Here is a 19533-nt window from a genome sequence, read left to right as displayed (position 1 = left end):
TTTACATATTTCTTTTGACATATGAATGTCCTTTCATCTGTTTGATTGATCTCCATGCCAAGAAAGTAATTTATCATGCGAAGATAAGTCGTATCGAACTATTTCATCATATTTTGCTTAAGTGTTTTTATCATAGTTAAATTATTTCCCATAATAATAAGATCATCCATATAAAGTGAGAGGATAATGATATTTGATCCTTTTGACTTAATGTACAAAATAATCTTATTTGGACTCCTTCTGAACCCTTGTTGAATGAAATGCATATCAGTTTAACAATACCATGCTCATAGAACTTTCTTAAGACTGTATAACACCTTTTTCAGCCTTAAACCTTTGTCTTTTTTCCCTTTATCTTGAATCATATGGGTCGTTCAACACAAATTTTTTCTAGAAGAAATCCATTGATAAAGATGGATTTCACATCAAGTTGATAAATCTTCCATCTTCTTTGTCATAGCAAAGTGAGAATAATTCTGACTATATTTTGACTTAATACTAAGGTAAAAGTCTCATTGTAATCCATGCCAAATTATTATGAATATCTTTTAGCTACCAGTCTATCTTTGTATTTTTGAATTGAATCATCTGGATTAAGGATTGTCTTGAATATCCATTTCACACCAATAACACCATTGTTTGGTAGTTTATTTTGTAGTTCTCATGTCTGGTTCTTCTCGATTATGTGAATTTCTTCTTCCATGGTAGTTCTCCATTTTTCATGTTAAGATGCTTCTTCATAGCAATTTGGTTCATGAGTTACAAAATAATAAAAATCACATTGTTCAATATTAGGATCAGGAGTTTTTTGAATATCTTTATATAATTCCGATAATCTCTAGAGCTTCTTAAGTGGTGCGTTAGATAAACTGTCATGCTCATATCTAGGAGAATCAATATCATCTGAGCCATTCCTAGACTCTTCCTGAGAATGTTAACCTGATTGATTGATTAATGTTGGTTTTGATGGGGAAGCTTCTTCTTATTGGAATGGTTGAGTTGTGACATACTTTATGTCAATATTATTATGCTCCTAATTCCAAGAAGCATTTTCATCAAATATAACATCTCTATTAACTTAAACTTGGCAGGTGTATGGGTTATATACTCTATATCTTTTTAGCTGAAAACTATAGTCAATGAAGATTGCTTTCTTTTTTTTTATCATCAAACTTGTGTCATTTTTCTGTTAGTACATAGATTAAATACACCCAAATACTCTTAAGTAACTTACCGACGGTTTATATATGAACCATGCTTCAATAGATGTATATCCTTCATCTGCCTTCATAGATAATCAATTTTGGAGATAAACATATGCATATATTGTTTTAGCCCAAAACTTGTTAGTTAAACCTCTACCCTTCAGCATCGACCATCACGATTATGTTCTTCTTTTTGAATATGTCATTTTGTTGTGGATTGTTGAAATAATAAGTTGATGATGTATACCTTTCTCATCACAAAACTTGTTAAATTCTCAGAACGTATACTCCTTCTCATTATCACTTTTGAACTTCTTAAGTTAGCAGGAATTTTCTTTTTCAACAAAACTCTTAAATTTGTAAAAAAAAAAACAATTGAAGATCTTGGACTGATCTTTAATGAAATAGACTCATATCATCTGAGAGTAATCATCAATAAATAAAATGAAATACCTGTTATTGTCAAGTGAAGGGGTTCTCATAGGACAACATATATCAATATGTACTAACTCTTGTTCTTTTATGCTTTCCATGGTTGTCCCATTGGAAATGATTGCCTTATCATTTTTCTTAGTTGATAGCCATCACATATGCCACTTGACAATGAAATGATAGGAAGACCTTTCACCATATTTTTTTGTGAAAGTAGTTTCAAACTGTAAAAGTTATTATGTCTGAAGTGCTTGTGTCATAGCCATGTTACCTCATCCATCCAAGCATGCATTGATTTTTCCCTTGCAACATACTACCATTATATAAGAAAATATTTTTGTTGCATTTTCAAGTAAGCAATTGAGTTTTCTTTTGGATCAAATACTGAACAAGGGTATTTAAACTAAAGAGAATACCCATTATGTATCATTTGAGAAACACTAAGTAAATTCTAATATAAACTAGGGATATATAGAACATTTTTGATAAATCTTATACCTTTCTTTGTCTGTACAGCAATAGTATATTTGCCTTCAGATTTTATTGTAGCTCCATTGCCCATTTTGGTAGAGACTTTAACTGATATGTCTATTTCATTAAATGCATGATAACACTTGGTCATATGATTAGTGCATCCAATAATAAGCCAAATATCCTTCTGATTAGAGATATTCTGACAAGCATAAAACAATTAATCTTCTTTATCCATATTCTTTGACATGCTTACTTGCTGCCTATTAAATTTGCATTTGTGCTCTATGTTACCAAATTTCTTGAAGAAACTATATTGTGACTTTCCCTTGTGCCAACAATTCCTTTATTCATGATTTTATTTTTTATAAATTTTATATTAAGGTAATTACCTTTCTTGTCTCCTTATTTGTTACTCCCTAAGTTGTATTATATTGGACCTTTGGTTTTATTTGATCATGAGGATGAAGGTTTATGCTTTGTTAGGAAGGCTCCTTCTAAAGATGCTTCAATCTTCTTGACATCCTGTTTTCTTGAACTTGAAGATAACTAATAAGTTTTGATATGGTTAACATCAATAGGGCTTTTGATTCTTCTATGACAATTATCACCGTCTCAAACTTTTTTGGTAAATTGACCAACATTTTCTCCACTATTCAGTTGATCTGTGCTATTATGTGCTTTTAGTTGATGTTGATTCATAAGCTCCATTACTCATGAAGAATAATTTTTTATGGTTTCTTCGTGTTATATACATTTTTAAATATTCAAACTCACATCGTAATGATTGAAGCTTGACTATTCTTATCTTTTTTATTCCTTCAAATTCATTCTTCAAGATTTCTAATGCTTCTTTGGCTGAAGTGACATTCATTATACATGGAAATATTGTACCTGAGGTGGCAAGATGAATTTTGGCTAATGTTTCTGCATCTTTTTTTGGCCAATCTATGGTCACTGAAGTTAATATATTAGTATCACCCTCAACTTCTGGTATACCATTTTCTTCTTGACATCCTATTTTCTTGAACTTGAAGATAACTAATAAGTTTTGATATGGTTAACATCAATAGGGCTTTTGATTCTTCTATGACAATTATCACCGTCTCAAACTTTTTTGGTAAATTGACCAACATTTTCTCCACTATTCAGTTGATCTGTGCTATTATGTGCTTTTAGTTGATGTTGATTCATAAGCTCCATTACTCATGAAGAATAATTTTTTATGGTTTCTTCGTGTTATATGCATTTTCAAATATTCAAACTCACATCGTAATGATTGAAGCTTGACTATTCTTATCTTTTTTATTCCTTCAAATTCATTCTTCGAAATTTCTAATGCTTCTTTGGCTGAAGTGACATTCATTATACATGGAAATATTGTACCTGAGGTGGCAAGATGAATTTTGGCTAATGTTTCTGCATCTTTTTTTGGCCAATCTATGGTCACTGAAGTTAATATATTAGTATCACCCTCAACTTCTGGTATACCATTTTCTTCTTGACATCCTATTTTCTTGAACTTGAAGATAACTAATAAGTTTTGATATGGTTAACATCAATAGGGCTTTTGATTCTTCTATGACAATTATCACCGTCTCAAACTTTTTTGGTAAATTGACCAACATTTTCTCCACTATTCAGTTGATCTGTGCTATTATGTGCTTTTAGTTGATGTTGATTCATAAGCTCCATTACTCATGAAGAATAATTTTTTATGGTTTCTTCGTGTTATATGCATTTTCAAATATTCAAACTCACATCGTAATGATTGAAGCTTGACTATTCTTATCTTTTTTATTCCTTCAAATTCATTCTTCGAAATTTCTAATGCTTCTTTGGCTGAAGTGACATTCATTATACATGGAAATATTGTACCTGAGGTGGCAAGATGAATTTTGGCTAATGTTTCTGCATCTTTTTTTGGCCAATCTATGGTCACTGAAGTTAATATATTAGTATCACCCTCAACTTCTGGTATACCATTTTCTACTACTTCCCATAAGCCAGATGAACATAAGACAAGCTTCATGTTAATACTCCAACATCCATAGTTTTCTTCATTGAAAAGAGGAACGACTTGTTGCTAGGTTGTGCTTGCGAAAGCCATAAATTATATTTTATAAAAAATTTACTGTAACCTTCTGGATCATTGAGACTCTAATACCACTTGTTGATAATATTGGAGTTAATTGTGTAAATAGTAATAAAAGTAAGAAAAGAAAAGGAGAAGAATGAAATGTGTTTTATGTAATACGAATTTTTATATATTTAGTAAATTACAAACAAAGCTATTTATACATGTAAAGAATAAATTACAACCATACACAATTTATACGTTCATAAATAATTTATATTTTGTGTCATTCAAATTTTAGATAAGTTAATAATAGAAATTGTGCAAGAGTGGATGACGAATTTCTTTATTTTCTAACAAGCGGAAATAAATTGACCTCATCTATTAGTATGACATCACTTGATATAATTGCCAGTATGATTTTCTAAGAAGGCCTTCAATTTTATAAAAGTGATTAAAACTTCATATTTAGATATGAGAAAATAAACTCAATTAATATGGTTGTAATCATTAATTAGGAATAAAAACACTAACACCCACCAAATGATTCGATATTAATGGATCTACATAAATCAGCATGCATCAATTCAATGCAACTACCAGCTCTCTATGATTTTCCTACTAGAAAATGTTTGTTGCTTTGTTTTCCCAAAACGCAAGCTTGTTGGAGTTCAACCTTGTTGGAGTTTTTCTAGGTGAAGAAAGCTTTATTTCAATTAACTCCATAAAATTAACAGTTTAATGTGTCCTTAAATAGGTTTATACATAAACTAATATCCTAAAAATAAGCTACCACTATCTAAAAAATAAACATGAACCAATCCTACACGATAAATTTCCTCTAACTAAAAGATAAACATGGATCAAAGTTAATTAAAAGAGAAGCTTATTGGGTTTTAAATTTATCATGTGGGCTTATATGTATAAATTACTGAGTATTAAAAAGTTATCAAATTAATTGAGCCCGATCAAAAAGTGATATGATACAGTTAAAGGTATATTGAGCCTTAATGCATCAAATTAAAGTATAAGCTTTATTTTAGGTGTTGAGATCAAATTTGTAATTCTTAATTTTGTGATGGATCAAATTAGAAATATAGAAAATTTACAGGCAATTTGCCCATAAATAGGCGATTATGGTCTTTAAACTATACGTATGATTTTTTCTATTCTGATATCTCATCAGCAGAAATAGAGTGTGTGAGAACTCAAAAAATTACACGCGAATTTAGAAGATCTATCGCAGGACATGCAAATTTTTTTCACTATGGATTCAGGTAAACTTCCGTTGCAGAACTAATCTTTTAGATTTGGTATGAGTTTGGTTATTTAGATTTCATATCTAGTTTTGAAATCCCTATAAGTGGTATCAGAACCACCTCATATTAGATCTTTGATATTAAAATAATTTTTAGATTTTTTATGGTAAAATTTTGGATTAAGTATACATATTTTTTGCGGTCAATTTTCGGATTCGGATATATATAGATTTTTTCTTTTAATTATGGATTAAAGAACCAAAATTTTTCGGGATCTGTTTTTCTTTGCTTTTTGGAATTTTTAGATCTATTTTTTTGAATTACTTTTTAAAATTTTCAGATTTGTTTTCTCAGATTAATTTTCATATTTTTCATATATGTTTTTCGAAAATTAAAAATATATATGTATATATATAGTTTATAGACAAAGAAAAAATGAACAAAAGAGGGGATGGATTGGCCTCCCGGTCGCAGCTTAACAACTGCAACCACACCTGGTGCGGCGTGACCGTGAACCAGTTGCGACCTCCTAGTCGCAACATGCATAGAAGAAGCGGTGCCCATGGCCACCGAATGAAGGTAGAAGAAGAAGAAAAAGAAAAAAAAAACAAAATAAAAAGATGAAGAAAAATGAAGAAAGAAAACGAAAAAGGGAGGCCCGCGTATGCTTGGGCCTAAGGCCCAAACAGATTCTGGCTAGGCCCAACCTGGTAAGACTCAACCTGGTCTAATTCGAGCCGGTTTAGCTGATCAATTAATGGGTTGACCGATCAACGATTAACAACTGACTTTGACTACTCAATTTGTTGACCAAATAATTTTTTTAAAAAATTAATTAATAAAAAAATAAGAATATTTTATTTTTTATTATTTTTTTAAAAAATATTTTCTTTGTATAATTTTAAGAAGATTATAGATATTTTTCTTCATTTTACAGTAAAATTCAGTATAATTTTGAATTTAAATATCAGTATATGTGTATACATTTTGAAATGAATCAATTTACATAACATGTCACCAAAGTAATCTCTTTTGTGTTAAGTTATTTTATTTTAGAATGTAAACGGTTATATGAGTGTAATTTATATGAATACTAATCGACCCAAAGAAAGGTTAATGTTTAATATGATTGCATTCCTACATGTGGTAATAAATGTGTGACAGTTTTATATATATATGTATATATATATTTATATAGTTTGTAAACAAAGAAAAACATGAAGAAAAGGGGAGACAAATTAGCCTCCTGGTCACGGCTATATAGCCACAACCACGCCCACTGCGGCATGGCTGTGAAGCAGCCGCGACCTCCTATTTACAACATGCAGAAAAGAAGCAGTAGCCATGGCCACTGCATGAAGGTAGAAGAAGAAGACCAGAAAAAGAAGAAAGGGAGGCCCGCATACGCTTGGGCCTAAAGCCCAGAGGGATTCTAGTTGGGCCTAACCCAATTAGACTCGACCCTGTCAAGTTTGACCCGATTAAGCCAATCAGTCAACAAGTTGACTAGTCAACAATCAACCATTGACTTTGATTGGTTAACGATCAATCATTGACCAAATATTTTTTAAAAAAATTAATTAATTAAAAAAATAAAAATATTTTATTTATTTATTATTTTTAAAAGATATTTTCTTTGTATAATTTTAAGAACATTATAGATATTTTTCTTCATTTTACAGTAAAACTCAGTATAATTTTGAATTTAAATATTGGTGTATGTATATATATTTTAAAATTAATCAATTTATACAACATATCACCAAAGTGACATCTCTTGTACTAAGTTAATTTATTTTAGAATATAAATAGTTGTATAGGTGTAATTTATATAAATGTTAATCAGCCCAAAGGAAAGTTAATATTTAACGTAATTGCATTCCTACATGTGCTAATAAATGTGTGACAGTTATTTGGTTTTGTATGTGAACTATAAATTGGGTCAAATAAAGATTTAAAGGTATTAAATGAAGATTCATCGTTTGATGTGTTCTTAATGTCAGTATTTGATTGTTGTATCAAGATATCACTTACAAGTTAATATTTTATCCAAAGACAGAGTATTAATGAAGTGCTAGGTATCTTAAGATGATATTATCTTTATTTGAATTCATGATTATTGTTTCTAGTTTAAGTATTTATGTAATTAATAGTTGTTCTCTATTAAATTTCTGGTTCTACTGCAAATATCTCCGCGAGTGTTAATTCTATCACAATCTTAAATAACACAAACTCTAAGGCATGGAAAAAGAATGTTCTCGTTGTTCTAGGAGGTATGATTTGGACCTTACTTTACGGTTCGATCAACCCGATCCGCTTACTACTGAGAGTACCTCCGACAATAAGAGGGAGTTTGATAGGTGGAATCGTTCAAACAGTATAAATTTAATGATTGTGAAACATGTCATTTTACAAGTTTTTTGGGGCACTATGTCCGATGAGATAACTATAGCTAGGGGTTTCCTTAAGAACCTCGAGAAACGTTTTGCCAAGAATGAGAAGATTGAAACTAATACACTCTTGGTGAATCTTGTTTTCATGAGGTATAAAGGGAAATGAAACATAAGGGAGTACATTATGGAAATGTCTCATACTACTTTCAACTCAAAGCACCTAGACTGGACTTATCAGAAGAATTATTAGTGCACTTAGTTTTAATATATCTTCCACCATAGTTTATTCAGTTTAAGGTGAGCTACAACTGTCAGAAGGATTCTTGGTTCCTTAATGAGCTCATCTCTCACTGTGTTCAAGAAAACAAAATGCTAAAACATGAGTAGAAAGAGACTGCTCACTTAGCCACTATTTCTAAAGACAATAGGAACAAGAAAAGAAAGAATAATAAAGATGTTGCAGTTTATACACAACAAAAGAAACAACATAATAAACAAAATGAGGATGGTTGTTTCTTCTGTGGAGTTACAGGTCATAAGAAGAAACAGTGTAGCAACTATCACGCATGATGTGCAAAGAAATTTATACTTCTTAATTTTGTTTGTTCCGAGGTTAATTTAACTTCGGTACCTAGACACATATGGTTGATAGATTTTAGTGCAACAACTCACATTAGTGTGTCTATCCAGGGTTGTCTAAGTTATAGAAAGCCAAGTGAGGATGCTATATTCGTTTATGTTGGAACGACAAATCAATGGAAGTTGAGGCGATCAGGACATTTAGATTATTTTTAAGAACTGTTATTATTTGGATTTGAATGATACTTATGTTTGTCGTTTAGACGAAATTTGATTTCTATTTCCGTTTTGGACAAATTTAGTTATCGTTGTTCATTTGGAATGAAAACGAAAATAATCTCTTTCATGATTCAAAATTGGTTAGTATTGGTTCTTTATCAAGTTATGATAATCTATATTTCTGGATATAATTACTCTTATAATGAATCCTTGTATGTGTGTACACGAGGTGTAAAACATAAATTAACTAGTGAAAATTCCACCTTATTATGGCATAGACGATTAGATCATATCTCTGAAAGGAAAATTGAGAAATTTGTGTCAAATGAAATTCTTGATACCCTTGATTTTACATATTTTGACATGTGTTATTTACATTAAGGGGAAACATAAAAATATTAGGAGATTGGGTGCCAACAAGATTATGGATGTATTAAAATTTATACATACAGATATTTATGGACCATTTCCCTACAACTTCTTAGATTGGTAAAAAATACTTTATAACTTTCATAGATGATTAATCTAGATATGATTACATTTATCTCATTTATGAAAAATTACAGTATGTGTTCAGAAATTTTAAAGCTGCAATTGAGAACTAACTCAACAAAAAGATTAAAGCTGTTTGATCTGACCGTGGTGATGAATACTATGGTAGATATGACAGATCATGTGAATAATGTCTAGGACTGTTTACTAAATTCATAGATAAATGCGATATCGTCTCATAGTACACTATTCCGGGTTCACTTAACATGAATGGTGTTGCTCAAAGGCAAAATAGAATGCTCAAATTTATGAGAGTATGATAGTCATTCTACCTTACTTAAATCTCTTTGGGGAGAAGTATTAAATACCGCAACATATGTACTTAACATATTTCCAATTAAAACAATTGTAAAGACTCCTTATGAGTTTTGGACGGATAATAATCCTAGTATAAAGCATTTATACATTTGGGATGTCTAACTGATATAAGACCTTATAGACCAAATGAAAAGAAACTAGAATTAAGAACTGTTAGTTGTTATTTTGTTGGATATTCTGAAAGATCTGGGGGTTATAAGTTTTGTGATTCCACGACTAAGTCAATTTTTGAGACAAGAAATGCTCAGATCTTTGAGGATGTTGAGTTTGAAGGGGGAGAGAGAATTTGGAACCTTGTCTTTGAAGGAAAAACACATTAATATTCTATTAACTGCTATTATGAATGATTAGGATCAGACTCTTATACCTAACATTGCTAAGGAAGCAATTCTAGACTTATACAATGTCATTTACCTCCTATTCAAGCTCAAGAAGTTGTTCAAGAAGAACAAATTATACAATTTCAAGAATTAATGCCATTAAGAAGATCCACCAGATAGATGAGAAGTTTAATTTCATATGATTATATTATATTTCTCCAAGAGCATGAGGATGACATTGGAATAATGAAGATAATTTAATCAACTTCTGTCAAACCATGGAAAGTTCTAACTCTCAAAAGTGGATTAATGTCATGAATTAAGAGATTAAGTCCATGGAGGACAATGACATATGGGAACTTGTCCCAATGCTTGAAAGTGCAAAACCCATTAGTTACAAATAAATATTTAATATCAAGAGGGATTCGAAAGGTGATTTCGATAGGTACAAGGCTCTTGTTATCGCTAAGGGCTTCACATATAATGAAAAATTGATTATAAAGAGATATTCTCTTTAGTTTCATCAAAAACTCTTTCAGCACTATAATAGTTTTAGTGGCATATTTTAATCTTGAGTTACATCATCATATGGATGTTATGACAGTGTTTTTCAATGGTGACATTAGTGTGACAATTTTTATTATACAATCAGAAAACTTTATATCGGACAATACAATGGTTTACAAATTAAAAAAAATCTATATATGGACTCAAACAGGTTTTTCATCAATTATATTACAAATTCCATCAAGTTATCATCTCATTCGGTTTTGAGATTAATAGAGTGGATAATTGTATATACCATAAATTCAGTGGGAGTAAATATATTTTTTTTAGTTTTATATGTCAACGACGTACTACTTGCCAACAATGACATAGGTTTATTGTACAAAACCAAAAGATTTCTGATAAAACAAATTGAATGCAAGATCTTTGGGACACATTTTTTGTATTAGGAATTCAGATACATCGAGATCGCTCTCGAAATATTCTTGTATTGTCACAAAAAAAGTTATTTCGAAAAAGTTCTTAAGAAATTTGGCATGTAGGACTGTAAATAAGGTGACACCCCTATGTTTAAGGGAGTTAAGTTTACTCTAAATTAATGCCTCAAAAATAACTATAAGACTAAAGAAATGCAAAATATTCTTTATGCTTCAGCTGTAAGAAGTCTTATATATGCTCAAGTTTGTACATGTCGGATATTGCATACATTGTTGGACGCTAGGGATATATATTTGAGCAATCTAGGTATGGATCATTTAAAAGCAACAAAATGTGTCATGTGATATCTACAGAGAACGAAGGACTATAAGCTCATATACAGGAGATCAGATCAACTAGAGATTATTGATTATTTTGATTATGATTTAATCGAATGCCAAGAAAATAGGAGATCCACGTCAGACTATATCTTCTTGTTTGTTGGGGGAGTCGTTTCCTTGAAGAGTGTTAAGTAGACACTCATAGCCTTTTCAACCGCGGTAATAGAGTTTATAGCGTGTTATGAAGTGTCCAATCATGGAATATAGCTGTGAAATTTTATCACTAGATTGCGTATTGTAAATAACATTGAAAGACCATGAAAGTTATTTTGTGATAGTAAATCTGTAGTTATGTATTCTAGTAACAACACGAATTCGATGAAGTCGAACCATATAAAAATCAAGTTCCTAGTTGTTAAGGAAAAAAAATCAAAGTAATCAAATATCGATAGAGCACATCAGGACAAACTTCATGTTTGTGGATCCGCTTTCTAAGAGATTACCGCTTAAGGTCTTTCATGAGCACATTGCCCATATGGGTGTTGTATTTTCTGAGGATATATAGTTTCAGTGGGAGTTTTATACCTTATTTACTCTTCTAAATAAGACATATCTTTTAGTAAAGTTTGGAAAAGGTTTATATATATTTATTATCATGTTTCAATGATAAAGAATTCAATTTATTTTGTCTTTAAACTTGTTTACAGTTAATCTCATTAAGGTTTAAGTTAGGACCAGTTGGAAATAGGTATGTTCATATCACATTGCATGTAATTTTCATGTTACATATCCATGCTTGATCCATGTCATTTGGTTATATTGATATATGTAACCATTGATGGGTTTAGTTATGACAGATGTAATGAATACCGCTTTGATCCTATGTTGACATGATTGATGGACGAGATTGTTTATGGATGCATTCAGGTAATGATAACAAAATTAAGAGTACTCATAAAGTTATTTAATGCATAATTATAAGGTAACATATATAACTTAAGTGAGAGATTGTTGGATTTTAAATTTACCATGTAGACTTATATGTGTAAATTACTGTATATTAAAAGGCTATCAAATTAATTGGATTTGGTTAAAAATTGATATGATACAGTTAAAGGTATATTGGATCTTAATAAATCAAATTAAATTTTGAGTTTTATTTTTTATGTGTAGAAATAAAATCTATTATTCCTAATTTTGTGATCTGTCAAATTAAGAATGTAAAAAATTTACAAACAGATTTACCTATAAATAAGCAATTATGGTCCCCAAATTACATGTAGAGTTTTTCTATTATGATCTCTCATCACCAGAAATAAAGAGAGTATGAGAACTCAAAAAGTTACAACTAATTTGGAAGATTTACTGCAGAATGTACATATTTTTTTCACTATAAATTTAGGTACACTTTCGTTACAGATGTAGTCTCTTTAATTTGATATGAGTTTGATTATTTAGATTTCATATCTAGTTTTGAAATTCCAACAAAGTTTATTTGAATTCAAACTAAAAAATAGAAAAAATTATAATTTCTACATTAGTCTTCAATACTCTTTCTTAATATAAAAATTATAAGCACCAAAATTATCTTATTGAAACACCTCTTTCTAATATGTCTTGTTTAATCTTCATATTTTAAAGTATTTTTATTTGATTGTTGATGCATTTCTCACCAATATCCAATTATTGATGCATTTCTCATCAAAATCCAATTATTAATGCGCTTTTCAACAATCTCTAATTGTTGATACATTTCTCAACAATCTCCAATTATTGATGTATTTCTCAGTAATCTTCAATTATTAATGCACTTCTCATCAAAATCTGCTATTAATCTCTCGAAGAACTTCTCTCTAATTTTCAAAAAAGAGATTTTGCTTCTTGATCATAATTTGTTTGCTTGTTCTTAAACCTGCAGTTCTTTTATATATTCTCAAATCTTTTATAATTAAAATATTGTGGTTTACCTTTATGTTAACAATTTTTTTCATTATACTTGTCTTCTTTTCATACTCTGTATAGTGGAAATTTTCATTTTTTTTATGTTTCAGCGAAGAAGGCTCCCTTTATTGCTTTTTTTTTTTTAATCTTTTTATATTTTTTTCTTATAGTCACATGATTAAGAAAGACTCTAATACCATTTGTTTAAGTTTTCCTATGTGAAGAAAACTTGAATTTTAATTAACTCCATAAAATTAATAACTTCATGTATTTTTTAATAGATTTACACATAAACTAATATCTTAAAAATAAACTACCACTATTTAAAAGATAAACACGAACTAAATCTCCTAAAAAATAAAATTTTTCTAATTAAAAGATAAAGATTGATCAAATTTAATTAAAAGATAAAACCTATTTAAATTCAAACTAACAAATAAAATAAACTATAATTTATACATTAATCTTCAACAACTCTTAAGTAACCAATTAACTATATTTTTTTAACTTAAAATCTTCAATCCATTCTCATTCATATGTCCATAAGACAAATATTATAATCTAAATTCACCAATTTTTCTAATAACAAAGGCAAAATTATTAACTTGAGAAGCTTTAAGTGGAAATATTTTTTTTATGCCACTTGAACATTAATTATGACATTTTTACCTTCAACACTACATGAGTCTTTATCAAACAAAATTTTGTATCCATTATTCATCAATTGCCCAACATTTAGTAAATTATAAGCCAAACTAGGAACAAATTTTGCACATAAGTTAAAAGCTTAGTGTTACTATGGTTTCTTTTGATAACAATTATACATTTTCCTTTAACCTTAATCAACTTGTCATCACCTAATTAAACTATTGATTTTCCTGCCTCATCAAGTTCTCTAAATAATGACTTTGAATTTGACATATGATTTGAACACCCATTATACAGAAACTAAATAGTATCAACAACATTTTTATCAAAAGAGTGAGCATAAACAACATTCTTTCTTTTTCTTCTGCAACATTGGCATGCTTTCATTCATCTCTTTGCTTGGTCCAACAATGAGCCTCCTTGTGACCTAATTTCTCATAAAGAAACCAAACAGTACTTAATTTTATTCTGATTTTACTTGAACAATCTTTGTTTATCAACTCGTCCTCTTTGTCCTTGATTTCCATTGCAACCTTTTTTATGATAACCACTATGAGAACAACTTTTATTTGAGGCTTAATCATTTAATTTAGTGTGAGAGGAATCTTTTTTCACTTGAAAAATATTTTCTTCATTTTTTTTGGTAATGATCTATTCAACTTATCTTTATGAACTTGCAAAGAACTCATTAAATCATCAAAGGAATAAATAGATAAATCTTTAGACTCCTCTATTACAACAACCGCATGATCAAATTTAGGAGTTAAACTCCTTAATAATTTTTAAATCATAATCTTATCAGTAATTTTCTCACCATATGCCCTCACTTTGAGTGACAATTACAAAGGCCCTTGACAAAAATGTTTGAACATATTCAAATGTAGCTATTTGAAGCATTTTAAAGGTTTTATGAAGTATTTATAAGTTTAGTAGTAATTACATTTGATGACCCTTGAAATTATGTTTTGAGAGTTTGTCAAGCTTCCTTAGGCATAATTGTTATAAAAATTATGTTTTGAGAGTTTGTAATGGCTCTGATGCCACATATGGTGGTTGAAAATAAAGTAAAAAACTATAAAGATGACAAATTAAGATGAGAAATGAGCCAATTTTTCATTCACAATTTAAGTAAAACAATGAGCTTTTATATACGTTGTATAAATAATTATAAAGTTAAATACATAGAGTAAAATCTACTGCATATATAGATATTTTATTAGCCACTAACTACAAATTTATAGGAACTAACATTCAGAAAAATCTGCTGCATATGCAGATATAACATTAGTCACTAATAGCAAACTTGTAGGACTAACTTCGACTCATTCACTTAGCTGATTGATTTTGAATCATTCTCAATAATCCTCACATACCACTAGAACCTACAGAGCCACTTTGTTTCCAAACTCACCGTGGCCAAATCCATGCCCGTCTCTTTAAACCACCAGTGTTCCCATCTCCCTCAAAAAAATCAAGTCTATCTCTCGTGATAGTTGGTGCCATTGACACTTCTTAGACCAGGACTTCCCAACTATTCCATCAAATGTTGGCATCGAAATGCTTCGTAAAGCGTTGCATTTAAGGATACCAAGTCCATAGTAGAGGTACTCAACATCGAAAGCTTCAATGGTGTCCACATCACCCTATTTAGGGCTGGAGGCTCCATCAGAATGCAATTTAGCCCCATTGCGGTAGAGAAAGGCACCATCATCGTGGATAGCTCCGCGTTTTAGATGGTTGTTGGGGTGCTCCTTGTAATTTTGAAAGTGAACCCAGAAGTCACGGAGGGGATAGAGCTTGACACTCTCGAAACAAAGAAGATTGGAGAAACCGATAGTGGGTAAAGGGAAGAAGAGGGGAAAGAGTTTGTTGACTTGGTTGCTGATGCGTTGATGACATGCTTGTCAGCTCAGCGGTTCCCAAACAATGTTCGATGGTTCATTAAAGAGATAAAACTATAATACAAAGAAATTTTTTTAAAAAAATAATATATGAAAAATTTTAAATATTTTGTAAAGTACTTGAGCTCTTACCCTCTAAGATAAAGGAGGAAATAATTAATCACGGACCTAAGCTAAGTTGATTTTCTTGAAATGAATTTTTTCAAAAAAAGTTTTATTGGGCAGGTCTTTTCATGCTTTATTTTTCTAATTCTCGCACATAATCTAATTATTAAGTCGAGCTCCTGTTTATGCACGTAATTACACCTGAAGCAAGTAACTAAGTCAGAATATATATATATATATATATATACATATGAATAATATTTGAAGTGACTTACATTTACAGCTTAAAGTCCAGTGATGTTTTTATGCGAGACTAATTCAACTCGACGTGCAATGTTGGTGAGTAACTTTTTCTATGTGCTGCGGTCCCTTCAACATTCAAAGCTCGAACCAGCTGATAGAAGAAAAATTAATTGGTCACTGCATTTTTCCATAAAATATATTTGAAGCTAAGATGAAGTTATATTACAAAGCTATGGTCTACAAATGAATTATACACGTATAAATCAATATTGTGTTAAATTTTTATCGAATAATTATTTTAGTTAATGTAATTTTTCTATAAATAATAAGTACAAATATAATGTTATGTACCATTTTATACAAAATAATATATCGTGTTTAATTACAAAACTCAAGAATTAATTCCACACGGCTTTGAATCTAATGCCTAGTGAAGAAATCGCTATTTTCCTCCCCTGCATACTCTATTTTATTTTACTTTATTTTTTATTTTTTCCTGCATATCGTCATATTCAAAGAGTTTGAACGAGAATAATCCTTAAAATAATTATTGAATTATTTAGGGGCAGTTGCTTTTAGCAAAATCATTAATAATAAAATTATATTTATTTATTTATTTTTATATATAAATAAACTATCTCAAGTTTTAATTAATTATAAATACATCCAATAAAAAAAAAATTAACTGACTCATATTATCCTATTTGTATTAAAAAATATATATAATAAACTCATTAAAAATAAACATAGTTTAATCATCACAGTCTAAATAATAAAATATTAAGTTAAATATTTAATCTCACTAAACTAAACAAGTTAGAGTCACTGTAATTCTATAGAAAACCTATAAATTGACAAACCCTGCATTTCCTAATGATATTCAAACTTGTGATATTATTAATAAAATATAATCAATCTTAGCTATATTATAATATCTCCATATTAATAATACTCTCAGAATTTTTCAAATGTGTCATTTTCAACAGCTCCCAACACTTGTTAATATGCCATTAGATACTGGCTAATTTAGAAGCGTTGACCCAGAATCACCAACCAAACCTTCATAATTTTATCTAAACATTAATGTATAATTTCTATCCAACAAGTTTCTAGCTCTTACTGGATACTCAAGAAAACATAAGTCCCAACCTGCTATTACTCCATATATATCAGTCTATTTTCTTTCTTCTTCCTCTAGCTAGATATAGCTTGCTATATCACACCCAAAAAAAATGACAACCCCGCAACTCATCTTCTCCTTCACCATTCTATTCCTGCATCTCATTTTTCCCTTTCCTCTCACCGACGCCAATTGCCCTGTCGCACCATCTTGCGGACCCGGCACACCAACCGTCCGGTTCCCTTTCCGGCTAAGAGATACACAATCAACGCGGTGCGGTTACCCTGGCTTTGACCTCATATGCAATAACCAGACACAAACCTTAACCCTTAATATCCCAAATGCAGGAAACTTCACGGTCAACGACATTGACTACGAATTACAGGCTGTGCATGTCGGCGACCCCGGACTCTGCCTCGCTCAACGCTTTCTCCAAACTTTCAATCTCTCCGCTTCGCCTTTCTCTCCCGTCTTTACGGTGAACTTCGGGTTTTTCAACTGCTCTGAAAATATTCCTCTGTTTTCCGGCACGTTTCAAGCGATGTGTCTAAGCCGTGACAACTTCACGGTCCTGATGACACCGACGGGCTTTTCGTCTTACGCGACGCTGTCTTCGTTATGTCAGTTGATCGGGAATCGCTCCGTCCCTGGTCCGTGGACTTCTTGGCCGGGTATGGGTGGAAGTGTCCAGTTGATTTGGAACCAACCCGATTGCCGATCGTGTGAAGAAAGTGGAGGGGCTTGCGGGTTCATGAGCAGCTCGGGTCTTGAAATCGGATGCACCAATCTTCCAAGCAATGGTAAAAAGTTATCAGTCTACTAGCTTGTTCTTAATTTCATTTCATGCATGTTATGGAATTTAAACCAACACATTAGTTTCAACCAGTTTGGAAGGAACTTGAACAGTCATTACTTGGTAAAACCAGAAGGGGCATGGGATTTAAGGTTTGGTCAAATCCAGTGGCTCCACTTCCAATTTTTTGGATTGTGGGTAGTTTTCAGTTTAAGAAATGATGCCACGTGGCATGTTTCTGAAAGTAGGTCCTACAAGAATATTTTAATAAAAAAGACTTTCTAAGTTTATATTTTATAATATTAATTTGTGATAGGTTGTAAGTTGGACTGAGTCAGTTGTTTGGTTGGTGTTGGCCTTTGGCGTAAAGTAAGACCCCTTTTATATACATCTATATATATATATATATATATGCAAGATTAAGAGATGGTTTTAGATTTTCTTCAGTATCAAATGCATTTATTTATCAATTAATTGATATATTATATTAATTATAACATAATTAAAATACTTTTTAGATGAATATATGTACAAAAATATAATTAATTCGAATTAAACGTATTAATTATTCAATTGTTTAAGATTAATTAATTAAACCTACGTCTTCTTATAAAAACTAACTATTGAAGATATTTACATATAAGCTTTCAACAAATAATGCCAAACAACCTTAATTATTTTAAATATTGTATGTATTTCATATACAATTAATTCGAGAGCAATTATTATCAGATAACAACTAGTGTCTTAAATAAATAAAGTTACATTATAAAATTCTCTTAATTTTAATTTTTTAAATTTATATGTATTTCATTACTAACATTTAGTCAATATTCATGAAGGTCCTCCAAGGAGTATCAAGTATGGACTAATCATAGGCGTTGGTATACCTGGAGTTTTATGTTTGATCGGTTTAGGATGTTACTTCGGGAGCAAGGTGAAGATGTATGATCAACGACGAAACACGATTACTGAGTTGCCCAACACCATAGTCTCTCAACGTGATGTTGTCATTTGTGGCCTTAATAAATTTACCATTGACTCATACCCAAAAACTCTGTTAGGTGAAAGTAAGAGATTACCTGAGCCTAATCAAAACCTTTGTTCAATTTGTCTTTCCGAATACCAACCTAAAGAAATACTCAAAACTATACCCGAATGTAACCATTACTTTCACATTGATTGCATAGATGAGTGGCTTAGGGTCAAAGGAACATGTCCCTTGTGTCGTAATTCCCCACAACAAAATTTCAATGAACTTTCCCCCTCTACCTTATCATCTTCCTCTTCAACCTCTTTTTCGGCCTCATCTTAATAAATTTTCACCATTATACATATTGTTTGTGTATATATTTTGCTTGTTTGTGTGATGAAAGATTAAATTTCTCTTTTCCTAGTTGAGATTCTCTACAAATTAATTTCTTCTTCAGTCTACATTAATTCATGATAGATACAGTTTTTGTAATATTAATTTTAAGTAGGATGCAATAAAAAATTTATTTTCATATGTATTTATGTAATTATATTTGAACTAATAACTTAACTAGCAAGCATGACATTCCCATATACATTCATTACATATATGTACGTACAAATTTAGCATCCTTGTTATCATCTTCAAAATGTTTTACAGAAACTATATCTAAATTGGTTTCTCATGTCACTAACTTTATTTTGAAGTTATTATACTCA

General features: G+C 30.5%; 1 protein-coding gene across 1 annotated transcript; it reads left to right on the top strand.

Moving 5' to 3' along the window:
- The first annotated feature begins 17061 nt into the window (after window positions 1-17061).
- LOC110812381 (putative RING-H2 finger protein ATL21A) lies at window positions 17062-19237 on the top strand. The gene is made up of 2 exons (XM_022039150.2): window positions 17062-17848; window positions 18684-19237. Exons 1-2 carry the CDS (start codon window positions 17161-17163, stop codon window positions 19154-19156), a joined length of 1161 nt encoding a protein of 386 aa, XP_021894842.1. The 5' UTR covers window positions 17062-17160; the 3' UTR covers window positions 19157-19237.
- Window positions 19238-19533: the final 296 nt, after the last annotated feature.

The sequence above is a fragment of the Carica papaya genome, chromosome 4 (genome assembly GCF_054855325.1).
Source record: "Carica papaya isolate Zhongbai chromosome 4, ASM5485532v1, whole genome shotgun sequence".
NCBI classification, from domain to species: domain Eukaryota; kingdom Viridiplantae; phylum Streptophyta; class Magnoliopsida; order Brassicales; family Caricaceae; genus Carica; species Carica papaya.
The sequence above is the reverse complement of the archived record's forward strand: the minus strand, read 5'-3'. Positions and strand labels throughout refer to the sequence as shown.